At 40.3% G+C, this 21,135-nt stretch overlaps 3 protein-coding genes across 3 annotated transcripts; 1 reads left to right on the top strand and 2 right to left on the bottom strand.

Moving 5' to 3' along the window:
• Nucleotides 1-1,221: 1,221 nt before the first annotated feature.
• Nucleotides 1,222-8,658, bottom strand: LOC310953482 (putative RNA-binding protein Luc7-like 1). Its single transcript, XM_083922531.1, has 10 exons — nucleotides 8,110-8,658; nucleotides 7,274-7,368; nucleotides 6,707-6,805; nucleotides 5,876-5,986; nucleotides 5,586-5,729; nucleotides 5,087-5,263; nucleotides 4,724-4,908; nucleotides 4,610-4,639; nucleotides 3,441-3,605; nucleotides 1,222-2,307 (listed from the first exon to the last, which is right to left on the bottom strand). The coding sequence occupies exons 1-10, from the start codon at nucleotides 8,168-8,170 to the stop codon at nucleotides 2,067-2,069; spliced, it is 1,308 nt and encodes a 435-aa protein (XP_083778657.1). The 5' UTR covers nucleotides 8,171-8,658; the 3' UTR covers nucleotides 1,222-2,066.
• Nucleotides 8,659-10,758: 2,100 nt separating this feature from the next.
• smdt1b (single-pass membrane protein with aspartate-rich tail 1b) lies at nucleotides 10,759-13,263 on the top strand. Its single transcript, XM_083921978.1, has 3 exons — nucleotides 10,759-10,933; nucleotides 12,650-12,808; nucleotides 13,009-13,263. The coding sequence occupies exons 1-2, from the start codon at nucleotides 10,772-10,774 to the stop codon at nucleotides 12,785-12,787; spliced, it is 300 nt and encodes a 99-aa protein (XP_083778104.1). The 5' UTR covers nucleotides 10,759-10,771; the 3' UTR covers nucleotides 12,788-12,808; nucleotides 13,009-13,263.
• Nucleotides 13,264-13,375: 112 nt separating this feature from the next.
• LOC310953065 (TRIO and F-actin-binding protein-like) lies at nucleotides 13,376-19,169 on the bottom strand. The gene is made up of 11 exons (XM_083921969.1): nucleotides 19,046-19,169; nucleotides 18,783-18,851; nucleotides 18,521-18,610; nucleotides 18,217-18,311; nucleotides 16,587-17,238; nucleotides 15,468-15,702; nucleotides 15,197-15,308; nucleotides 14,894-15,053; nucleotides 14,610-14,723; nucleotides 13,686-13,772; nucleotides 13,376-13,568 (listed from the first exon to the last, which is right to left on the bottom strand). Exons 1-11 carry the CDS (start codon nucleotides 19,070-19,072, stop codon nucleotides 13,422-13,424), a joined length of 1,788 nt encoding a protein of 595 aa, XP_083778095.1. The 5' UTR covers nucleotides 19,073-19,169; the 3' UTR covers nucleotides 13,376-13,421.
• Nucleotides 19,170-21,135: the final 1,966 nt, after the last annotated feature.

Here is a 21,135-nt window from a genome sequence, read left to right as displayed (position 1 = left end):
GTGCTGTGTGTGTATTTCGGGCCTGTGTAAAAAATGTAATAACTGAGTGGAAAAAATGTGATTTCCCTTGCAGGATGAATAATAAAGGCATTCTTTCTTTCATTTGTCAGTTTCTGAACTCGATGCTCCCTTTACTGATGTAACTAAAATTATCTATTTCTCCTGTAATATTTTACTGGAACAGTGTAAATAACTTATGTTGGGAAAACATCTGGTCCTTTCCTCAAATTTTTGTTGTTGTAAATAAGGTGAAAGAAGTGTCATTTAAAAGTATTCATCGGTGTTACCGGGTTAAATCCTTCTTTATCAAATAAGAATATGTTGATCTAGATCTGAAGTGCCTTTTGAGACTCCCATATTGAGACTGTTATTCTGTTGCTGTTTTGGAAATGTGAATATACCTGTTAACTGTGGCAGGATATTTGTGGATTCATTTTAAATAATATCTGCTGTGATTTTTGAGCTCCTTGCAAAATGTCATTTTTGGCTTTGTAAAGAGGGACGCTCCAGCTGAAAAAAACAATATATTTTTTTTAATTGTACAGCCACAAGCGTAAATTTGCCAAAGAAAAACCCATTTTTATGTGTTTTTATGAAAGAACTGGAGGTGTATTTCAAGTCAATATCCTCTGCTAATAACAAGAAAGCTATCAAAACTATTAATCTGTGCTCCCACTTTAATTCAATTTAATTTTCATAGCTTGTGTCCCGTGGTGTGTCTTACTTGTTTCCTTTTATCATTGTTTTTTTTTTTTATATCTATTCATGTATTTATTTTATTGTTACATCTATTTGTTATCCAGTTATTATTCTGATGCTCATCATAAGGTTTGATGCATTGTTAGTGTATTTTGTAAATCAATAATAAAGTTGATGAAAAAAAACATGAATTTTTTTTTGATTAAGCCACAGAGTAGTTAAGAGCAGCACCATTGTTACCAGCTGCAACATTAGTTATGATGCTTGCATAATTATGCATCAGTGATGAACTGAAATGCATTATTCTGAAATGGGCCGATCTGCATGATCACTTTTGGATGCCATGTCTATTTTAATGCTCATGTGTTTGTACTTTTACTAAAGTATTTCTATCATGTGGTACAATTTTTTCTCCAGTCAAATATCTGAGTTCACAACACTTGTGGTTTGCCCAAACTGTAGGCATAAACAGGAGGTGAAGTTAAAGAGACATTTGTATAAACACATTGTATTTGAATAGAAGCAGAAAGTTTTATTCACTTAATGGTGGCACAGCAAAGAAGAGTCCCCACTACATCCAGGTTGTACCACAGCAAACAGGACACAAGTCCCGGGACCTTTAAGCATCAGTAAATATGCACATCATCTATGTGCATTCACAAGTCAGAGACTGAACAGGAACATTTGGATGACTTCTCTCAGGGAGATGAGTGAGTTTATTTTGAAAGAACGAGCTCATCACTGCATCGTGAATTAAAGGCAGGCTCTGGGATATGAATGTGATTTCCCAAATGAGATTGTTATGGCTTGAAGGCAGTAAATAAAACACAAACCTCAGAAGTGCCTTCAGTCATTCAACAGCTCATATCAAATATTACTGTAAGGGATGCCATATATATGAGTCCAACCTGTGTAAATGAATCCACAGCGACTGAAACTGATCAATTCTTAATGGAACCGGAAAATCGTTAACATTAAAGGTCAAACTATTGATTAAAAAAAACAAAAAAAAACAGCGCTTCATGTGGGAAAAAATAAAAACAGACTCAAAGTAGCACTGCTGTCTCTTCACCGTGAACATAACTGTACATAAGATGGCATAAAAATTACTGGACTGCTTCCAGGACACACTTGTGTCACAAAAGTCCTATAAAAGTTGGTTTCCTTGACCACCACCACTGAAGTCGTTCCCTCTCCCCCATGTTAAGTTTCCACCATCCACCCCTGCTAATGTACATGTCCCATTTTTAACATGAACACACGTACAATGCCGACACACATTCGCACCAACACACACTCATCTCTCCATGCTCCTTTTAGCAATTTATATAATCCAAATGAAAGACTTTGGAGGCGCCCACTCCAGTTCATATCTCCCCGGACTCCCGCTCCTCGGAGCTGGAGCGCCGGTCCCGCTCATACGACAGGGATCTCTCTCGTTCCCTGCCCCTGGCTGCGTCCGCAGGGGGGAACTTCTCCCCGTCCTCCCAGTCTCTGCACTCCGCCCTGTCCTCGCGCCAACCCTCTACTGCTGCACCCTCTTTGCAACTCTCCTGGGATGGCGAGGGCTCTCTGTCACGAGTGTGAGATGATCTTTCTCTGGAGGACCTGAGGAAAAACAACAAGTCCCATTTGATCATCACAAAAAAAACAAAAAAAAAAACACTTCCAGCTCAAGATTGAGGAATTTGAAGTCCTTGATTTGAGTTTGACATTTATTTTTGCAGCATTGACCACATGTAGAAAGATGGTTCTCAATGTCTGGGAGCAACTCAGAGTAGTCGGGGTATATATCATATCATATTTAAAACCAGATATATTTCCAGTATTACAAAAATAGTCCTTTACATTTCCATATTGAAATCTACTGTAAAATATTCAAACAATATTTTGAATCCTTGGGTGGTAGTCGGTGGCTGTTGTGATAAATGCCCGGAGGAAAACAGGCGTTGCCCAGTCAGGGTCACAGAAAACGCTATCTTCTTCCTTCTGCTTAGAAGTTGTGAATTTACAGCTCACAGCAACTTAATACGATATAGACTCTGGCTTTTGTTTGATCCAGTGTTGGCAAAAGATGTAAAAGATGACACATTTCCGATCTGCCGTTTAAACACATTAGCATGGAGAGCTTACTTGGCTAGTTTAATACATGGCGTGAATAACGCCGTCAACCTGAACGTCCCATCAAAAATCTGGCGTTGCTTGACAGCGTATATGAAGAAAGTTGAGAGAGTTGAATATTTGTCTTCAACAGCCGATTCCAAATTCGACTGACACATTTCTGAGTTGGGTAAAGCCTTATATCTAGAGCTGCTTATTAGAGTAAAATAATCAATTAATCATGCCAATATTCAACAGATTAATAAATGGCAGATGATTGTGGGGGGAAAAAATATCTAATTTCTCATAGGATAGATGACATTAAAATAGCTTTTTTGTCTAAACAACAGTATAAACCTCAAATATATTCCATTTTTAATTATATTATTATAATTAATATATACAGAGAAATTCCTGTAATTTGAATGAACTAGTGACTGTTGAAAAGACCTTAAGGATTAATTAATGATCTAAACAGCTGTTTACATTCACTTCATGTGCTTGATATGCAGATACATAATCACTGTTTACATTATGTGAATTATGTTTGAGTTTAATGTTAGTTAGAGGTCCACTCTCAGACCACTCATCCCATAATTATGATGCTTTATAAACATTTCCATGATGAATAAAAGTCACACCTCTTTTCTCTTTTGCGCCTGTGAGAGTGGGAGCGTGAGCGATGCCTTTCCTTGTGTCGATGTTTCCTCTCTCTCTCCCGATCCCGATCTCCACCTTCTTCTCTGGAACGAGAGGAACGGTGACGTCTTGAATGATGGGAGGACGAAGTCGAAGTGCCTCCTTCCCTAGAATAAAAAGTTTTATGGAGGAAAACACATTTTAAGGGTTTCATTTTAAAAATCCTTTTATTTGGAAGCTCACGGCATACACAACAGCTACAGTCCTTCAAGACAGGACATTTGCTGTTTGACAGCACTTCTGCACTTTTTTCCTGAATGTTATTTGATTTATTGATGATGTTAGTGGTGGTCTTAAATCACGTCATCTGGAGGGAAACTGAAACCCAAATCATTCCTCGTGCTGTGGTTTGAACGATTAGATGACCTCTGCCAGCAGTATGAATGTCTGTGTAAATGGGACAAGTAGTGTCAAAGCACCTTGAGAGTCAGAATATGTCCATTTACCATTTTCCAAGTTTATTTATTTCAGATTCACCACTGTGACCATTTCCATAACTGAAAACCCAGTAACACTATTGCCAGACAATACTCAGCTTAACTTGACTAGATGGGGTGCATTATTTTTAAATAATCGTATGGCTCCGAACAGCAGCACCATTACATTTCTAAATTAATGTTCACAGTTTTTACTCAAACTACCTGAACCTGGGTAGGCATTTATTTGTTGCCATTGCTGGGCAAATAACCATCATGTTTCATCATTTTGTAATTCAAGTGTTCAGAGAGAAAATGACACTTTTCCAATATTTTCCAATGTCAGCACTGCTTTATCACAGCTGGCTTTGCACAACACCCCCGAGTTAATATTTTGTAACGCTAAAAGTACTTCATATAATGAGTTAATGAATCATACAACACAAAGATATATTGATTCTTTGAACAATGATACAATATATGCTGATATCCCAAATCCTGTCACGATATACGTTTTTGATTCGATTGACAATCAAAGCTTTTCCAGACATTTATATGAAAAAACAAAGTATTCTTTTCTTAATGAAAAAGAATAACGTGGGAATTTCAAAGCAAAGGCACATCTTAAAGATGAAAATACGCATCGATATTTTTAGACAAAACTAATCAAGTGATTCTGGTCAAAGCAGACATACCTGTATCGTTCTCCACTTCTAGATCTCGACCTAAGACAGAAGCACAAATCAGTTACCAGATAAACCTTTTCTTTGTACGCAGCGATAGTGGTCAAAAGTCAGAGTGCTTCTTACCTTCTACGCTCCCGCTCCCTTTCTCGTTCTTTCTCCCACTCACGCTGTCTTTCGCGCTCTCGTTCACGATCTCTTTCTCGTTCTCGTTCCCGCTCCAACTCCCACTGTCGCTCTCTTTCGTCATCTCTTTCACGTTCCTCTCGTCTTCTTGTTCGCATTCTTTCTTGTTTTTCTACAACTGCTTTCTGGATAAGACAAAAAAAGCCCATATGTGAAAAACAAAACCACCTGATTCTGTCACTGTGTTTGCTACAACACAAACAATGCAAAAATTACAGAAATTTGTAATTGAACAACAATCATGGAAATCAAAGCAGTTCTGTGTGTTCGTAAACTGTGCTAGTTCCAGCGCCGCCACCTTACCCTCAGCTTTTCAAGCTTCTCGCGGATTTCAATGAAGCCGATGTGCAGTTTGCCCCCGAAGTGGTCAGCCAGACGACGATCGTTGTCGTGAAGTCCCAAGTAGGCAGAGCACACCTCGCACACCCGTAGTTTTTGTTGTTGAAAGCTGGAAGCTGGCATCGAATTTCTGTACACATCCTGAAACAATAAAAGTTCATGAGACTGGGGATCTGGAGCAAATTAACTAAAGACCCACCATAAAGAAGCTAAAGATTATCATTTTTATTCCACCATGGCTGCAAGATAGAGCCTGGACTTGAGTCTAATTTATGTTGGGAAATAAGAAATTGCTTTTGATTGCCTTTGGTTAACATTAGGCCAAAAATTATGACGAGTCGCTGATGAGATGTATGACTAATGTCTTCACAGTGTGAAACTAATATCTTAGGTCTAGTTTGTGACATGCAAGTAACAATATGTGTCTATTCCAACACAACAAAGAAGTTCATAACTTTCAAACCTCTGCTTCTTTCTTCAAGCCCCGAGTTTTCTCCACCATTTCCAGCAGTTGTTGGGCTTCGTCTACGTTCCCCTCGCTCCCGAGTTGCTCCGCCCGGGCCAGCATCTTCCCAATCTCTTCGTTCAGTTCGTGGACACGCTCAGCCTTTTTCATAGCAGGAGAATAAAATTTGGCCAAATGATGAATGTGAATATTCCAAGGAGATTAAAAATTGCCTGTTAAAAAGACAACAGCATTTATAAAGAACTGCTGATAATTTCACTAGCAAAGTCAACAGTGAGTTTTGTCACCTTTGCAGCCACTTCAGCGCTTATCTCATCTTGTGTCTCGGCTAGTCTTTTCTTGGCCAGCTCTGTCCTGCGGTCGCAGTCAGCGATGAAAGACTGAAGGTGTTCAGCCGCCTGCGAGAAAACATAATGTTAAGACAAATGGGATATTGTGTGTGTAAAATATGAATGTTTAACATGTTAAACAAAAGAACTGGTGTGCTCCAATTAGTAGTCTTTGGAGTCACGTGGGTGTCCATTCAAATGGCAAATAACGAAAACAAATAACGACGTGTTTCAGCCCGGGGCTTTCCTCTGTGTTTCTTTGTGAACTCAAATCCCAGCGTGTTTTCTGGTAATTCAATAAATAGTATATGTATATATGAAATAACCACATGATACATTTTATTTTTGTATACTCCTGCATTAACCACTTGCCAAATGAAAAGTACTGAGTATCTTCTCATTTTATTAAGAACTGCAAAATGAACACAACATGTAAAGATCACAGCATAACGCTTCGTCCAAATGATGTAAATATTACTGCAACGCAGTTAGAATGCTGTTTTTTTTGACACTGCAACAAAAAAACGATACAGAAACATATATATGATGGACATTTTATTTATCTATCCATCTATCTATCTATCTATCTATCTTCTTCTATTGCCGAAGAACTTTATCTCAATATATCACAAAATCCGCTAGCAAATGTGAATGAATGGGTTATTTAGTTGATCACTTTTGACTGTGTGGTAATTTAAAGTCTAATTATAAAACCAAAATTGCAGTTTATCATATAAAGATGTGAATTACTCAGTGACGTGTGTGTGTGTGTGTGTGTGTATTACTCACATCAAGTTCGAAGAAGTACTCCTGCTCCTTAGAGGCAATCTCGAAGTCTGCTCTGAGGGCCAAGTCATGGACTTTCATACACTCTCCCAGATCCATTCTCTGCAGAAATCATCAAGGTACTGTGTTTTGTGTGCTTCACCATTCCACTCATGTTTTGGATGTGTTTGCAATAATTCTCTAATGTTAAAAAGTCATCCTGAATTTTAAATGGCATCGCATTAGGGACTATACATGTGCTATCCTCTGAAGTACAGTGATGCATGGTCTACGCTGACTGCACTTTTTTACATACTTTAGGGTTATGTACAGTTCAGTCACAAAGTATTGAGTCGTATTAGATGAAAAGTAGTCTCTGCTCTGTATGTTTACAGTCACTAACCTGCTGCATGGTCCTGAAAGTTCAAAGTCAGCACTTTAAGCTTGCCGGCATATATACCGTTTTAAGTTCAATGTGCTGGAGCTGAATCAACACCAATGACATCAGCTGTCCAAATAATTTCTGCCTGCAGTAAATATGATACATGACCCCGCTGTGTCTAAGTGTATGTGTGTAAACATGATACTTACGGTGCCGGACAGAATATCATGAGGACATGAATCCAGGAGGTGACTTTTGCAGACTCGCTCATCTGAGAATTTGATTCTCTGCCGCATACTATCGCCTTAAAAAACAACAACAACAAAAACAAAACACATGTTCACTTGTCAGCTAAAATCCAGCAGGACATGTTCATACAGGGGTGGATCTAGAGAAAATATTCATGGGTTGGAAACAGGGTGACACCCCACGGCTAGAAGTGTATATGCTGATTAAATCGCAGTCATATCAATCAATATTTACTTGAAAAGGCCCCAAATGAATTTATATTAACTCAATAACATTAGACTATATTATTGTGGTACATAACGCCTTAGATATAAACTTAGGTTGATAGCATAGACTGTGGTTGGTAGACATGATTTAATGAATTATAACCGAATAATAGCCGTTTATTATCCTACCTTACAACAAAAATACGTGTTTCCCCCCCTAAGTACACCAGCATGGGTACCAAATCTATGCAAAGACTGCTGCAATAAGTACATGAATTAACAGTAAAGTCATTGGTTTTTGTCAGGGTTATTCCCATTAGCTGTCAATACCTGAAATGTTATTGATATGATGTTTTTTTATTTGGGAAGATGTCAGAAACACAACTTAACTTGCACATGTACACTCAAACACAACAGGTAGCTATTAGCCGGCTGGCTACACTCATGTTAGCTTAGCTCGGTGTGGAAAGCATGCATCGCTGTCACTGATACGTCGGTTAGCTCTCAGGCTAATGCTTAGCAACAACACGAACTCTCTGTCCTGTGTCCTGACCCGATCACCTCCTGGATCTCAACCACAGCGTGCTCACCGTCTCTCCCCGTCCCCATGAGCTGGTCCAGCATCGCCCGCATCTGTGCCTGGGCCGACATGATCCTAACGTTGTGTGAGTCACTCCTCGGCAGCAACAGTCTTCACACATGCAGCCTCCTCCTGCAGGCCTCGTTGACTCCTCAACCTCCACCACCACCACCACCACCAACCGACCGACCACCGACAACTTTTCCACACCAGGAGGAGGAAAAAGCCCCGGAGCTTGTCTTTGAGTAACTTAACGTGAGTGTGTCCTACAGCACTTTAACAGCAGCTAATGTGACTTTGTAACGACGGGTTTCTTCTGTTTGAAAAGAGTCCCGTGGTGTCGTGTCGAGAGCGGGTGACTGGATGTAGACAGGGACGGTGGGTTAGCTATAACTGAAACTGTGTAGAAATACGTAACCAGTTCTTCTGTCACACAGTATCTAACGTTAACTGTATTTCTAGCCGGGGTCAGCTAGAAGTTAGCAAGTTTTATTCAACGTCCCTTTTTCTTCCGCCTTTTTGAACACTTCCCCCTCCGTGCGCGTCGCCGCCGCGGAGCGCGCTCTCGTTCCTACTCTGCCACTCAGTCCGCCTCGAGGAAGTGCTGCAGTCAGTCAGCCTCGCGCCTGGTCGGTTTGATACGCCACCTCGCATCAAATTCAGAGGCGAGTCTAGAGTCTGCTAAGGCCCTGGGCAACATTCACAGGGGGCCCCTCGAACCAGCGTCCATCACCATTATGTTATAAATAATCTGAAACCGACAAAATAATGCTAAATGTAAACTTTTTTTAATTTATTTTAAAAGTGCAAGTTTAAGCTATTTTTCCAAGTTAGTTACATCAAAATATGAATACAAACATTAGAAATTAAAAAATATGAATATGCAGAACAATAAAACTAGAACTATAAAAACTTGGGCGGAGTCAGGTGGGGCGTCACATGGTAAGCTTTTTGCGCTGGGCCCACCACGAGGTTGGGCGCAGAGACCCAGTAAACTGCAAAATGAACGTTTGTATTACGTAAACTCGGGCAAAATATGTTTTCCGGGTCCAAGCCAGCCCACGCTAGTATTTCGCAGCAGTGCCGTGTTCCCTGTTGTTTAACCTGATCTGAGTTTTGTCACGTACTTGTCATTTTACCTCTTTCTTATCGATGAAAAAGGTGTCTAGCTGACGTTAGAGGTGATTGTAATTGTTCACATGTTCAGCCGTTGTGTCTGTTTTGTTTCAACGGAGCATTTGGACCTAGAAATTGTATTTTGAAAGGGTGTTACGTCAGACTTAACAGCCGGATTCACAGACCTGGTGTGACTGCTTATGAACCATTACGTTTTCTTCCGAGATTGTGATACGGCTTTAATCCGGGAAACTCGGACACACAAACAATACGTTTTTACTCCATCTTTCTAACCGGCCGGAAACGTCACACTGAAAGCTTCTATCTCATTGGTTGCACTTTTAAAAGGTCAGCGGCAACTAGGTCAAAGTTCAGAGAGGCAAATCTGAGCGGTGCACGCTAACTTGGGCGCTGCCGCCTCCTTCATATAAGTTCCATTATGTTCCATTATGATATTTTTATAGATTGTTTTCTGTGGCCCCTATTTGACCTATTGTTGTCAATGTTTATTAATGTTTAAATGTGTAGTTGTGTGTTGTTTTTATATATACTGGGTTGAACATGGAGAATGAGCAGAACACCGCCATCTAGTGTCTCAAGATCGTGGTCACAACAACAAAAATAATTCCAGCACTAAGGTTGCCAGGTTGGTCAAACCCGGCCCAGTAGTCTACAGGAGACCGGAGTCTGTTTGAGCCTGTTTGAACCTATCCCCTCCAGCAAATCGCACCATAAAAACAAGTATACAGTTACAGTTACTGTTACAGCTAAGTAAACATAAAAGTTAGCTTACCGATCAAGGAGAAATGTAGCCATTTCAGCGCGTGTTTTAATGCCGTTGAACTCCTTTTTCTCAGTCCATGGAGTGAATGCTTGGCCTATATTGACTCTAGTTTTTGCCCGTCTCTGGTCACTCAGCTGCTGGGACAAATAAGCAGCTGCAGGATTGGCAAACTCCACTTCACCCAGTGCCAGCCTACAGTAGCTGCACCCAACAACAGACAACCCTGGCAACTTGCATTGCTGGCCTCTATTGGCTGTTACAATATAAACAGAACATGACACAAAGTCCTTGTCAAACCCATCAAAAAATGTTTTAAATATTAATTCAGGCTACATACATTTTTTTTTTGGAAAGGCAATAATTTCATTCTGTACCCCTCAAAACGCCCCCTGGGTGTGTTATTTATTTTTTTAAATATAGCTTTTAATAAAGATTCTACATTTTCAACTTTTTTCAACATTGTTTGGCCATATTTTTTATACTTATTTCTCTTATCTCTATGATGATCTATTTTTTGCTGATTGTCTGCTTGTTTTTAATATGAAATAAAGATTTCTAAATTGAAAAAAAACCTGTAGTGTATGGTTACTTAAATTCAAATGAGACACAAATGTCGTGGTTTTATCTATATATTTGTAGCACATAACTGAATAATGCAATTAATACCTCCAAATTATTTATTACTGATGTTCAAACGCCAAGACACGCCCATAAGAGACCCCGGGTCCGGCCCACGGAGCCTCCACACCCTGTTATCATATTACTGGAGAAGATGGCGTCTGGTGTACTGCGGCTCCCGCTGCGACTTTTTACCAAAAATGCGGGCCAAATGAGCCGCAACACCGGCTTAAAAACATCTCACATATCCAGGACGACTCCAAGCAGGACCGCAGTATCAACGCCATCGGGGGCAATCTTACCGAAACCGGATAAAGTGAGTTTAATTCTGCCATGGTTACCGAGTGAAGAAGGAAATTTGACTGACAGCGTAGGCGGGACTTAACTCTGAATTGGCATCGGCAGCAGCCAATAGAAAGGCCAGAGACGTGCTGGGTTAGCCAAGGCAGCCAATGAACGCATGTTTACAGGAACGTAGAGGTACTTTCAGGAAGTAATTAGCCCTTATTTTTTCTTTTCAAAACCTCATCGCTTCAAGTGGACATTTTATGTTGGCTTTTGAAATAATGTGTAATTAGAAGATTGATCTCTGTTGTACGGTTTTGTTTGTCGCGGCTACTCACGGTACTCTTGAAAAAGAGATTTTTAATCTCAATGAGTTTTTTTTCTGTTTTTTCTGATCATATAAAGGTTAAATCTAAAAGAAAGGTCGAGGACAATGAAGCAAATGTGTTATGTTATATTATCTTATATTACAAGAACACGTCTTTATTGGTAAATGTAACGTTATGTCCAATGCGATTAAAACGACCATAGACACTATATAATCTTACACATAAAACAACATGCCAACACACACAGTTAGCTGTGCCTCTCTAATTTGTAGTGTGAGGGTCAAGTTGATTATTTTGTGCCTAGAATAAACGAAAAATCTTTTTTTTAAGCATCATCCATACCAAAAGCCAATGATCAAATTGAAAGAAATGCGTTTGCAATTCAAGAATTTTCCCCCCAGTGACTGGATAAACCTGCTGTGGGGCCCCAGGACAAAACTGAGATGATGCCCCCACCCCCCATTCTCTCTATCTTTCTCTGCTAGAATACCACCTGGTCCAAGACTTGCTGTGGGTGGTTTGATTAAGCACACTGGTGTAGTATGCACTCAAAAGGATTTCGCTGCATGGGCCCTCCTCACAACGGGCCCCTGGAGTTAGTAACTTTAGGTAGTCTGATTTACCGGATGTAGTCTGTTGGTATAAAGCCTGCATTTTTTGATGCAGCATTCTCCTCCCGTACACTATTTTTGCCAGCTCAGCATCAAGGGCATGTCACTGAATCTGGGGCTTAACACTGGCCAGGTAAATCGGATTGATTTTAAAGAAATAAAAAAACAAGCCAGAAGGTTTTTTCCCCTATCCCAGAATGATGAATGGTGCATCCAGACCTACATCCACAGTGCTGATAGGTCTGGCAATGTGAGACTAGTAATCAGGTAATGGAATTGGACCATTAACCCATAATTATGTCAGTTGGTTGAAAATGCATGTTAATGCAGTATAATACTTTGGAGAACTTTTTGTGTAGCCTGTTGCCAACATATTTCGGCTTTGTTACACCCAATGTCTCAAGGCAATTGTATTTATATAGTCCACTATAACAAAGCATTCATTTTCCTCAAGGGGCTTTACACTCTGTACAGCATATGGCATCTTCTTTCCTTACTCCCTTGATTCTGATCAGGAAAACTCCCCCAAAAAAACCTTTAATGGGGAAAAAGAAGAAAGAAAGAAAGCTCAAGAGAAGCAGCTGAGATAATATCCATCAACCCTGTGAGAAGGGCATCTTTTCCCTTCTATTGTAACTCTGGAGATTAGACTTATGTATCTGACTTCTGGAAAAATCTATTGTCCAGAATCACAAATGTTGACTAAAATATTCTAAAACAAACTAAGGTTGGGATTAGTATTGTTGGTACTCTGAATCCTTAAATAAACTCTAAATTTGTGTCACTATTCCTCCTTACGTTTTCCAGACACCGTTTGGTCTTATCCGCATGACAGTAGTGGTGGTGCCTTTCCTGTACGTGGGAACTCTGATCAGCAAGAACTTTGCCGCTCTGCTGGAGGAGCACGACATCTTTGTCCCTGAAGATGACGATGACGATGACTGAGCTAAAAGCAGAAAATAAATGGTAACGTCAAAGTGTACATTAGCCACACCTTATTTAACCTTTCAACACCGCTTTGTATGTGCACAATCTTGTCCACGTGTAAAGGGTGTGTAAGCTACATGTCAAAGGGTGTAGTTTCTGGCATGTTGCAACAATGACAGACAACAACAGTAGAAACTGATGAAAGTTAAACGCTTTTTTTTTTTAATTCACATCCACAGGGTGCTTTGCAATATTGACGGAGAGCACACCAGCTGGCACAAGGACGATGGGGAAGATGGGGAACTTTGACATCTGAACCCCTCCACATCCACCCATCTCCTTCCTCTCTCCTCTGCTGTCTGTTGTTTTCACTAAGTTGCTTTTATCAGAATCTCATATCATGTGGGGCCATTTAAACTGCAAGTTATGCCTTCACTCTTGTTTGCATGTTTGTCTGCCAACTTAATAAAGGGAGTTGTTTACACATGGATAAACACTTGTTATTATTTAATCTTAACCATCTTTGCACAGTGGTTTCACAATAGTACACAATAGTTGCCATAATTCTTATTCTGACTCTTTTAAGTCATACCCAGTCATAACAGCACATTTTATTATACAAGGTACATTTTTTAACAGTTGTTCTTATTGGTCAGGTTTGTCTCGCTCCCTCCTGAAGTGCTGCATTGGCGAGTCTCAAGTGTTCATTGATGGAGCCCATCTCCAACTGGCTGCGACCCCTCATGTCACTCAGCTCTACATAGGCCTCCTTATAACGCTCATAAGCTGCTTCTCTCTCCTAGAGAAAGGGTTGGAACAAATATGAAAGACACACCAAAGTCAAGCAGGGAGGACAGTTTAAATCAAAGCGATAAATGTTCAACATATCGGAGTTTTCTTTGTTAAAATAACTTACCTTGGTAAGAGACTGCACTTCATTCTGTAGACAGCCGATTTCTTTTTTAAGATACTGCACCTCATTGTCTTTTGCTCTTAGCAATGTCTGAAAACAAATGTAACATCTTACTATTACCAGTTTAGAAAGATACAACATTTTCACTTCTATATTGGTGCCTTTTGCATTATGACATGTATTTGACAGCTGCTGTATAGCAGCTGTGCTGATTAAGATTTCTCATAAAAGACGTGACTTGACGAAGTATAATGCATCGCCAAAATTAGCTACAAGAGTAAAATTCTACTTGCACATTAATGCATCAGTTACAACAATCAAATCTATGATAATCATAGGGACGACTCATCAGCATAACACAGATAATGCTTATTATGCAGGACTGTTTCTTGTAATGGAGTATTTTCACCCTAGTGTACTGCTATTTTTACCTACGTAAACTATCTGAATACTTTTTCAATCACTGGAAGTCCAGGCACAAAACCTTTCACTGCAGTATGAGTGATGTGCTGGACTGGTATTTAGGCAGTAGATGGCAGCATTTGCTGCACTACAATGTGACCAACCACAGATGCTCAGCACAAATGACGCCACCAGAAAGAGTGGCAATGTTGCTATTGGGAGCTAACGTTGTCTCCACAGGACAAAACAGTAAAATGCAGTTGGTTTTTAGTTGCTTTTATTAAAGTAGGTTTAGAATCCCACAACACATTAATCAAAAGCTGCTTTTTGCTTCCCTGTGATGATGGTAATGTCAACATTGTTTTGTCCCTTTGAGCCTGAGTTAAAACATTCAGATACAATTAATGAAACTGGGTTGGGATGCAGCAGTAAGTTGGACTGTTTTAGTATCACCTACTTTCTCATGAGTTGAGATTACATAAGATCTAATTTAGTCACAGCTGTTAAACTTATTGCTATCAATACCTCTAGTTCTGATGCAGTGCGCTCAGTGTTGCCAAGAGATACCGTGTCCGCCCTCTGCCCTGTGATGAAATAACGCATGCGGCTGATCTCTTCTGCCAGTTTTGCCTTGAGCTCCTGAAAATAGATTTATATCTCAAGTGATGCCATGGAGATATTATGCGAACTTGTATGCTTATGAATGTCCTTTTCTTAATACTTTAACAAAAAAACAGCATCTGAAATTTATGTCAGTCATTTTAACAGTCTGTATATGCTCTTTTGAATCAATCAAGTCATGCATAAACCTGGTTCTCTCTTCTGAGCTGCTCCAGCTCTCTCTCCTTTCCACTGAGCTCAGTCTCTCGGCCCCGGCTGCTCTGCTCGGTGCGGCTCAGCTCCAGGCACGTCTGAGAGTAGCGCTCTGACAGCACATCTAACTCACTGTGCAAGACGTCCTCCTGCGGCCTGACACGCACAAGCACACAAGTTATGGAGAACATGATCATGCACGGGGTCACGGTTGAGTGTAGAACATCTTGAGCTTGCAGCGAGAGCCTGTGGGATGGAGAACTCTCAGCATGATGACAGAGTGACTATAATAAACTTACACGTGGCCTCGGGAAGAAGCATCCACATGTGCAGCTCCTCCTGTCAACCTCCTGGCCTTCTCCACCTCTCTCTCTAGCTCCTCTCTGTGGGCTGCTCTCAAAGACTCCATAGCTTTGATGAACAATTAGTTAATTTGTTACGAGACAGTTAATTGAGCACAGACATCCAAAAATATAGCATAAACAAAGAAGAGTTTAAAAGGAACATTCAGTAAAATAAATCATGAACTAACAGAGAGGCCTTGTTGCAAGGTTTAGTTAACGACTTTACCTTTAGCAGCGGTCTGGTTCTCCTCCTGCATCATCCTGTCTCTCTGCTCCTCCAGCTCCCCAATCTCCCTGGCGTGTTTCTCCTGCAGCTCCTGCAGTGTTTTCCGATGGGCTGCTTCCATGGCTTCTAGTCTGGCCCTACAGGGGGCCCCAGGGCCACACGGGCTGTCCACTTCTATCCCCATGGCTGCACGCTCCTTCTTAATGCTCTCCACTTGTTTTCGAAGAGAGAGGGCCTGGGAGATGGATTTATAGAGTGGATTGAGATGTACACCACTTCTGGATATTAACATAAGTTTTTTTGAAAACACTTCAAGGTGAGACACTACAGGCAACAACATTGGCTGATTATGAGATTTTGGGCTATTTTGTCTTCTTCACTCTAGTGGAAACAAAACATCCAAAACACACGTCAGTGTTTATTTTACTACACTTTGTGCAAGTGATGCCTTCTTTAAACATAAAATTTGGGAAAACGTATAATACAAAAAAGGTTTATCTTAATGTGAGTGCTCAACAGGGGTAAGTTGCATAGTGATATCTCTAACTCTATTCACCTGTAGTGGTTTGCTTAATGTATCACATTTTACGATACATTTCTTAAAAGGCTTTTGTGTCAAAATGAAATCCCCACTTCAGTAGCACTTACATACAACAAACTTTACAGTTTTACTCTTCTGAAGATTTTTACCGAGGGGATTGTTCATATATCATTCATACCTGGATTTATACAACATTTTATTCCTAAAAACATGGTAATATTGATTTTTTTTTTAAATAGCTGTTGACAGTATTTCCTCATTTACAAAGTGATAAGAAGAGATATTCAAAGTCCCCCCTGTAGAAACCTTTGTCTCTAATGTCAGCAAAATAAAAAATTTGAAACAGGCTTTAATGTTCACATTGTATGTAGTACGCACATATTTTAACAAGAAAATGTCTTATTTGCATATTTAAACAGAATTTCAGAAAACTCGTAACACAAAAAAAATTGTCTTGAGAAGGTGATCAACTGGGGAAGTTTCATTGTGATATTATAAGTTAAAATTATTACCTGTAGTGTCTCCCTTGAAGGAATGCTTCTATCTTTTTAATGGAGTGACTGTAAGTTCTTTCTTACCTCCTTCTGAAGCACCTCTGCTTTATTTGTTTGAATGGTTTGGGCTCCATTTACGGATGGAAGAGCCCCTTTTGAGCTCCATAGATCAGGTTGTGAACCGGTGACAGACTGTTCTGCCTTTTCAGGGCTCGATTGATACGTCTGGGAGTTAACGAGAGACTGTGATGCCCGTTTGGTGCTTGACTGATAGGCCTGGGCTCCAATGAGAGACTGTGCGCTCATGTCCCTGAATGAAAACGTCTCAAATTCTACCCACTTCCTGTTGACCTCTGAGTCCATGGCTTCAATAACAGGCACAGGTACACTCCCCCTTTTCAGCTCCATGGAGTCCCACCTGCTGCCCATCTCACTGAAGGGGACCCCCTCCTCAAACCACTTGTTCCTCTCCTCCAATCGCTTGGCTTGCTCGCGGTCCCAGCCCTCCCCTTCTTCTCTCTCACTGGCTGGAGATAAGTCCAGGTCCCCGTCTACAGTTTTGTGGTGGTGGTGGTGGTGGTGGTGGTCGGCCTGATGGGAGTTTGCAGCTGTGGTGGTGGAGGTGGAAGTGGCAGCTTCATAGCCGGAGTCCTCGCAGGTGAACCGAGCAGGGGGTTGGCATGACGACGGTCTCCGGGAGAGGGGGTTCTCTTTCTCGCTGCCGGTGTTTGATTGGCTGAGATCAGAGTGAGGGAAAGACAGAAGCGTAGTGTTACACATCAGAAGAAAGGTGAGTAGGGGGTTCACTGCAGATGGACCACCCAATCACATTGACTGCATTTCCTCGGTGTTCAGGAATGTTCAGGTCAATGGAGTTAGATTAAGGATTTTAGCACATTTTTCTGAAATAACACGATAAACATCACATATTCACCATGAAGGGCGTCCTGTTATGTAATTTGTACATTATTAATTATGATTAATTAGTTATGAGGGATCAAATGATGACAGATTCTGTAAGCATTGCCAAAATAGAAGTTTTATTAAGTATTTTACTCGTGATGAAAAGCTACAGAATAACTACTGAAAGGAGAAGTGAGAGTATTCAATCAGCTGCTGTTTCCAAGATCAATAATCAACTTTGTACCTGAACAATCTTAATTTGACCATTAGAGTAAACAGGCAAAGTAAATCGCAAGTTTACATGCGTTGCATTGTACAGTTACTTGTAAAGTTTATATGAAGTTGCACACTATTGTTTGTTATGTTAAGTCACTTTTTGGGCTTTTGGGCTTAACAGGGAGTGGTCACATTTTAGGCACTTTACTTGAGTATTTACTACTTCTACTATAATACAGAGAAATATTGTGGGGAAAAGGTCATTTCACTCCACTCTTTTGAACTAACCAACAGTATGTACAAAATCTTAAAACCAGCTCGACCACCTGCAAAAATAAAATGCTGCTTTAATATTAAGGCAACCAGCACTAATAATCTAATATTTGAATATATAATAATATGTATTTGATCTGCATTGAGTACTTTTAGTTTTAGACTTAAGTTACATTTTGCTAATAACACTTATGTACTTTTATTTAAGTAACATTTTGAATGTAGGACTTTTACTTGTGTTTTTACAGTGTGATTTTACTACTTAGGTAAATTATCTGAATACTTCCTCCACAACTGTCTCCCAGAATAAAGTCAGTCTCACTGCGTGTTGTTCTGGATCGCCTGCTTTAGTAACTTCACCCAGTTCCGCCGTATTCTGGAGGTCATAACAGAGAGAGTGAACACTGCTCTCTTTGTCTGGAGGAGATCAAAAGATAGAGCAAAGACACACACACACACACACACACACACACACACACACACACACACACACACACACACACACACGGTTAAACAGGAAGCAACCAAACATGTAATCGATGTGGAAATGGGGGGAGGTGTGGGGGAGTCCGACCGTCTGATGGTGTACTGTACAACAAATAACTACAAGTATGGTAAATACATACTTGTATTTGGAGTCCGTAGTTCTTCTCTGCATCACAGTCTGACACATTCACGCAGGATGTGAGGTTGATCTCTCCGTCCAGATCATCTGACTGCAACAAAACCCAAGCAACAAACACCCTTGATGAATGAATTGGTACCACAGAATCATTTAGGAAAACTGATGATAATTGTGATGTTTTGGTGACACAGTCTGCTAAACAGTCTTTCAAATGACTGCATGTAGATCAAAAATTAATTAGATTAACACATATCAGCTCCTACCTCCTCAGCCTCCGAGTCTTTGTAGTACCTCAATGAAGCATCACCCAGGACAAACCAATGTTTCCTCCACTGTAGCAAAACACAGCAAACATTGACAACGTTCAATACATGACATTTTCATTACTACAGCACATGGTGTCAGGGTCTAATCTCATTCTTAATGTTGTGTAATGTCTGGTGCATGAGACTGTGGTTACAACAGGAAGTAGAATAGAAAAAAACTAATATGTAATAGAACAATTATTTAAAAAACTTGCATTTACCTTGCCATGTTCATCCAGTTTGGACATCCACCCCTTCTAGTAACAACGCCTGTAATTAGAGCATTATGATCAAGCTCTTTGAAAGCATTCTGCAAGTGGTTTCTGTCTCACACTTCCTCTAGACTGTGAAACTAGAGGAAATAGAAACTGTGTTTGTGAGATAACCACATCACTCTTAAGCATGCATCGTGAGGCAGACAAAACTTTAAAGCGCAAAAAAAGGGAAACATACTGCAGAATGGGAACGTAAAAAAAGGAAGTGGTAGAAAGAGAAAAAAGGAACAGATGCAAAATTGCTCGACTGACTTGAAAGCAAGCAGGTGTTGTTAAAGCATGTAAGCACAAAATAACATACTTACCATGCATGCATCATATTGAACATGTGTATATTGTGAGGAGGAGAGAAATAAAGAGAATGCATGATGTGAGGTGAAATGTCAGGGTTCCTCCTACTAACATTTGCATAGTTGCTTGTGTCAAAGCATTGAAATAACATTTTGAATGTTTCATTTTGTGGTCATCCAACCCGCTGTTTTTTGTTGACTCAGCAGTTTTGAGCATAACATTGCAGGATACACTGGCTTGATCCATCCTAGAATCTATTAATATACAAACGATAAATCCTATGAACATGCTGCCCTAAAACATACAGTCGAGTGCTAACTAATGGCTTTTTTCCCCCTGCAAGGTGCTTCTGTGAGAAGTGCGCCTGAGGTAAAAGAGCTGAAATGAATATCAGGGATCTACTTCAGAATGAATGTATGAATGGCCCATTTTCCTCCAAACACTTGCAGAAAAGTCATGGGACCATGCTCACCTGTGTCTGCGGGTGTTCAGGAGGAGCTCTCTCCTTTACCTTAGAATCTGAACTCTGATAGAATAGAAAACAGGGTTAAAGCTTTAATGTTTCAATATTTCGTTTCCCAGTTATCACATCGTACCTGTGAATGAGGAGATGCGGCTGACTGTCTTTGAGATGGTCGTCCGTTCTCAGAGTCCCGGCATTTCTCTCGTCTGTCTCTGCCTCTCTCTCTGCCTCTCCCCCTCTCATCTGACTCGAGCCTCGAACTGCAGATGTCTATTTCATCTTGGTACCTTCAGAGCCAAAATAAAAGTGCTGAGAACTATTTGAAAAACACATAAACACACTATAGGCACTATTTACGTAATTTTTGTTCTCACTGAACACTCACTTTCCTCTGAGAATATACCAGCAGGGATCCTTTCAACATAACCTCACCCACTGTCTGTACATAAAACTATGAAAAGTAAAGTACTGTAAGTAATATGTAATCCACATATTTATTCTTATAGAAAATACGACTTGAAGTAGTATAAGGCCGCAACATTCTGTGTAGGGAGGGAGGTTGGGGTGGTGGATTGGTCCCAAACAACACAGGACCATCAAGTGGTGTTCATGTCCCAGAAGTCTGAAGGCAAACCACAATTTTTTTTCTAACCCAGGCCAAGTCACTTTAATGCCTAACCCTAACCATCACCTTTTGATACTTAAACGTAACTGTTCCGGTCGCTGTTTTAAATTTAGTGCATATCATATTTCGTAAGATATCAAACGAACCTGTTGATTCTGTTGAGAATAAGTTGAACCACTATAGATTCAAACATTTAAATATTATTGATTCAACTCTGAAGCCTTTTTTTGAAAAGTGCCATGGACCCCACTTTGATAATCACTGGTCTAGAGCACTCCTCTTTCATTTGGCCATAACTAAGGCAATTAGTCAGGTTGAGAACAAAAGATTTCACCAACGTATTACTGTACTTGCTACAAAGACCAGTTAAAAGAAATCAAAACACTGGGAATCAGAATAGATGTATTATCATGAGACTTCTGTTATAGATGCTATAGATGCTACTGTATAGCCTAGACCATATGGTACCACCAACCTGTAAGTCCTCAGCCTCTCGTTCCTGCAGGGGCTTGGACTCTGGTTCCTCCTCCTCATCCCTGGAAGCTCTTCCTCTGACTCCAGCTGGATCGTTGGAATACCAGCTAAGATAATGTAGTCATCCATGGTCATCGCCACCTCAAATTCATAAAGATTTATTAGCATTTTACATGATATGCG

The sequence above is a fragment of the Echiichthys vipera genome (genome assembly GCF_963691815.1).
Source record: "Echiichthys vipera genome assembly, chromosome: 2".
Taxonomy (NCBI): Eukaryota; Metazoa; Chordata; class Actinopteri; order Perciformes; family Trachinidae; genus Echiichthys; species Echiichthys vipera.
Note: the sequence above shows the minus strand (reverse complement) of the source record. Positions and strands in the feature narration are given on the sequence as shown.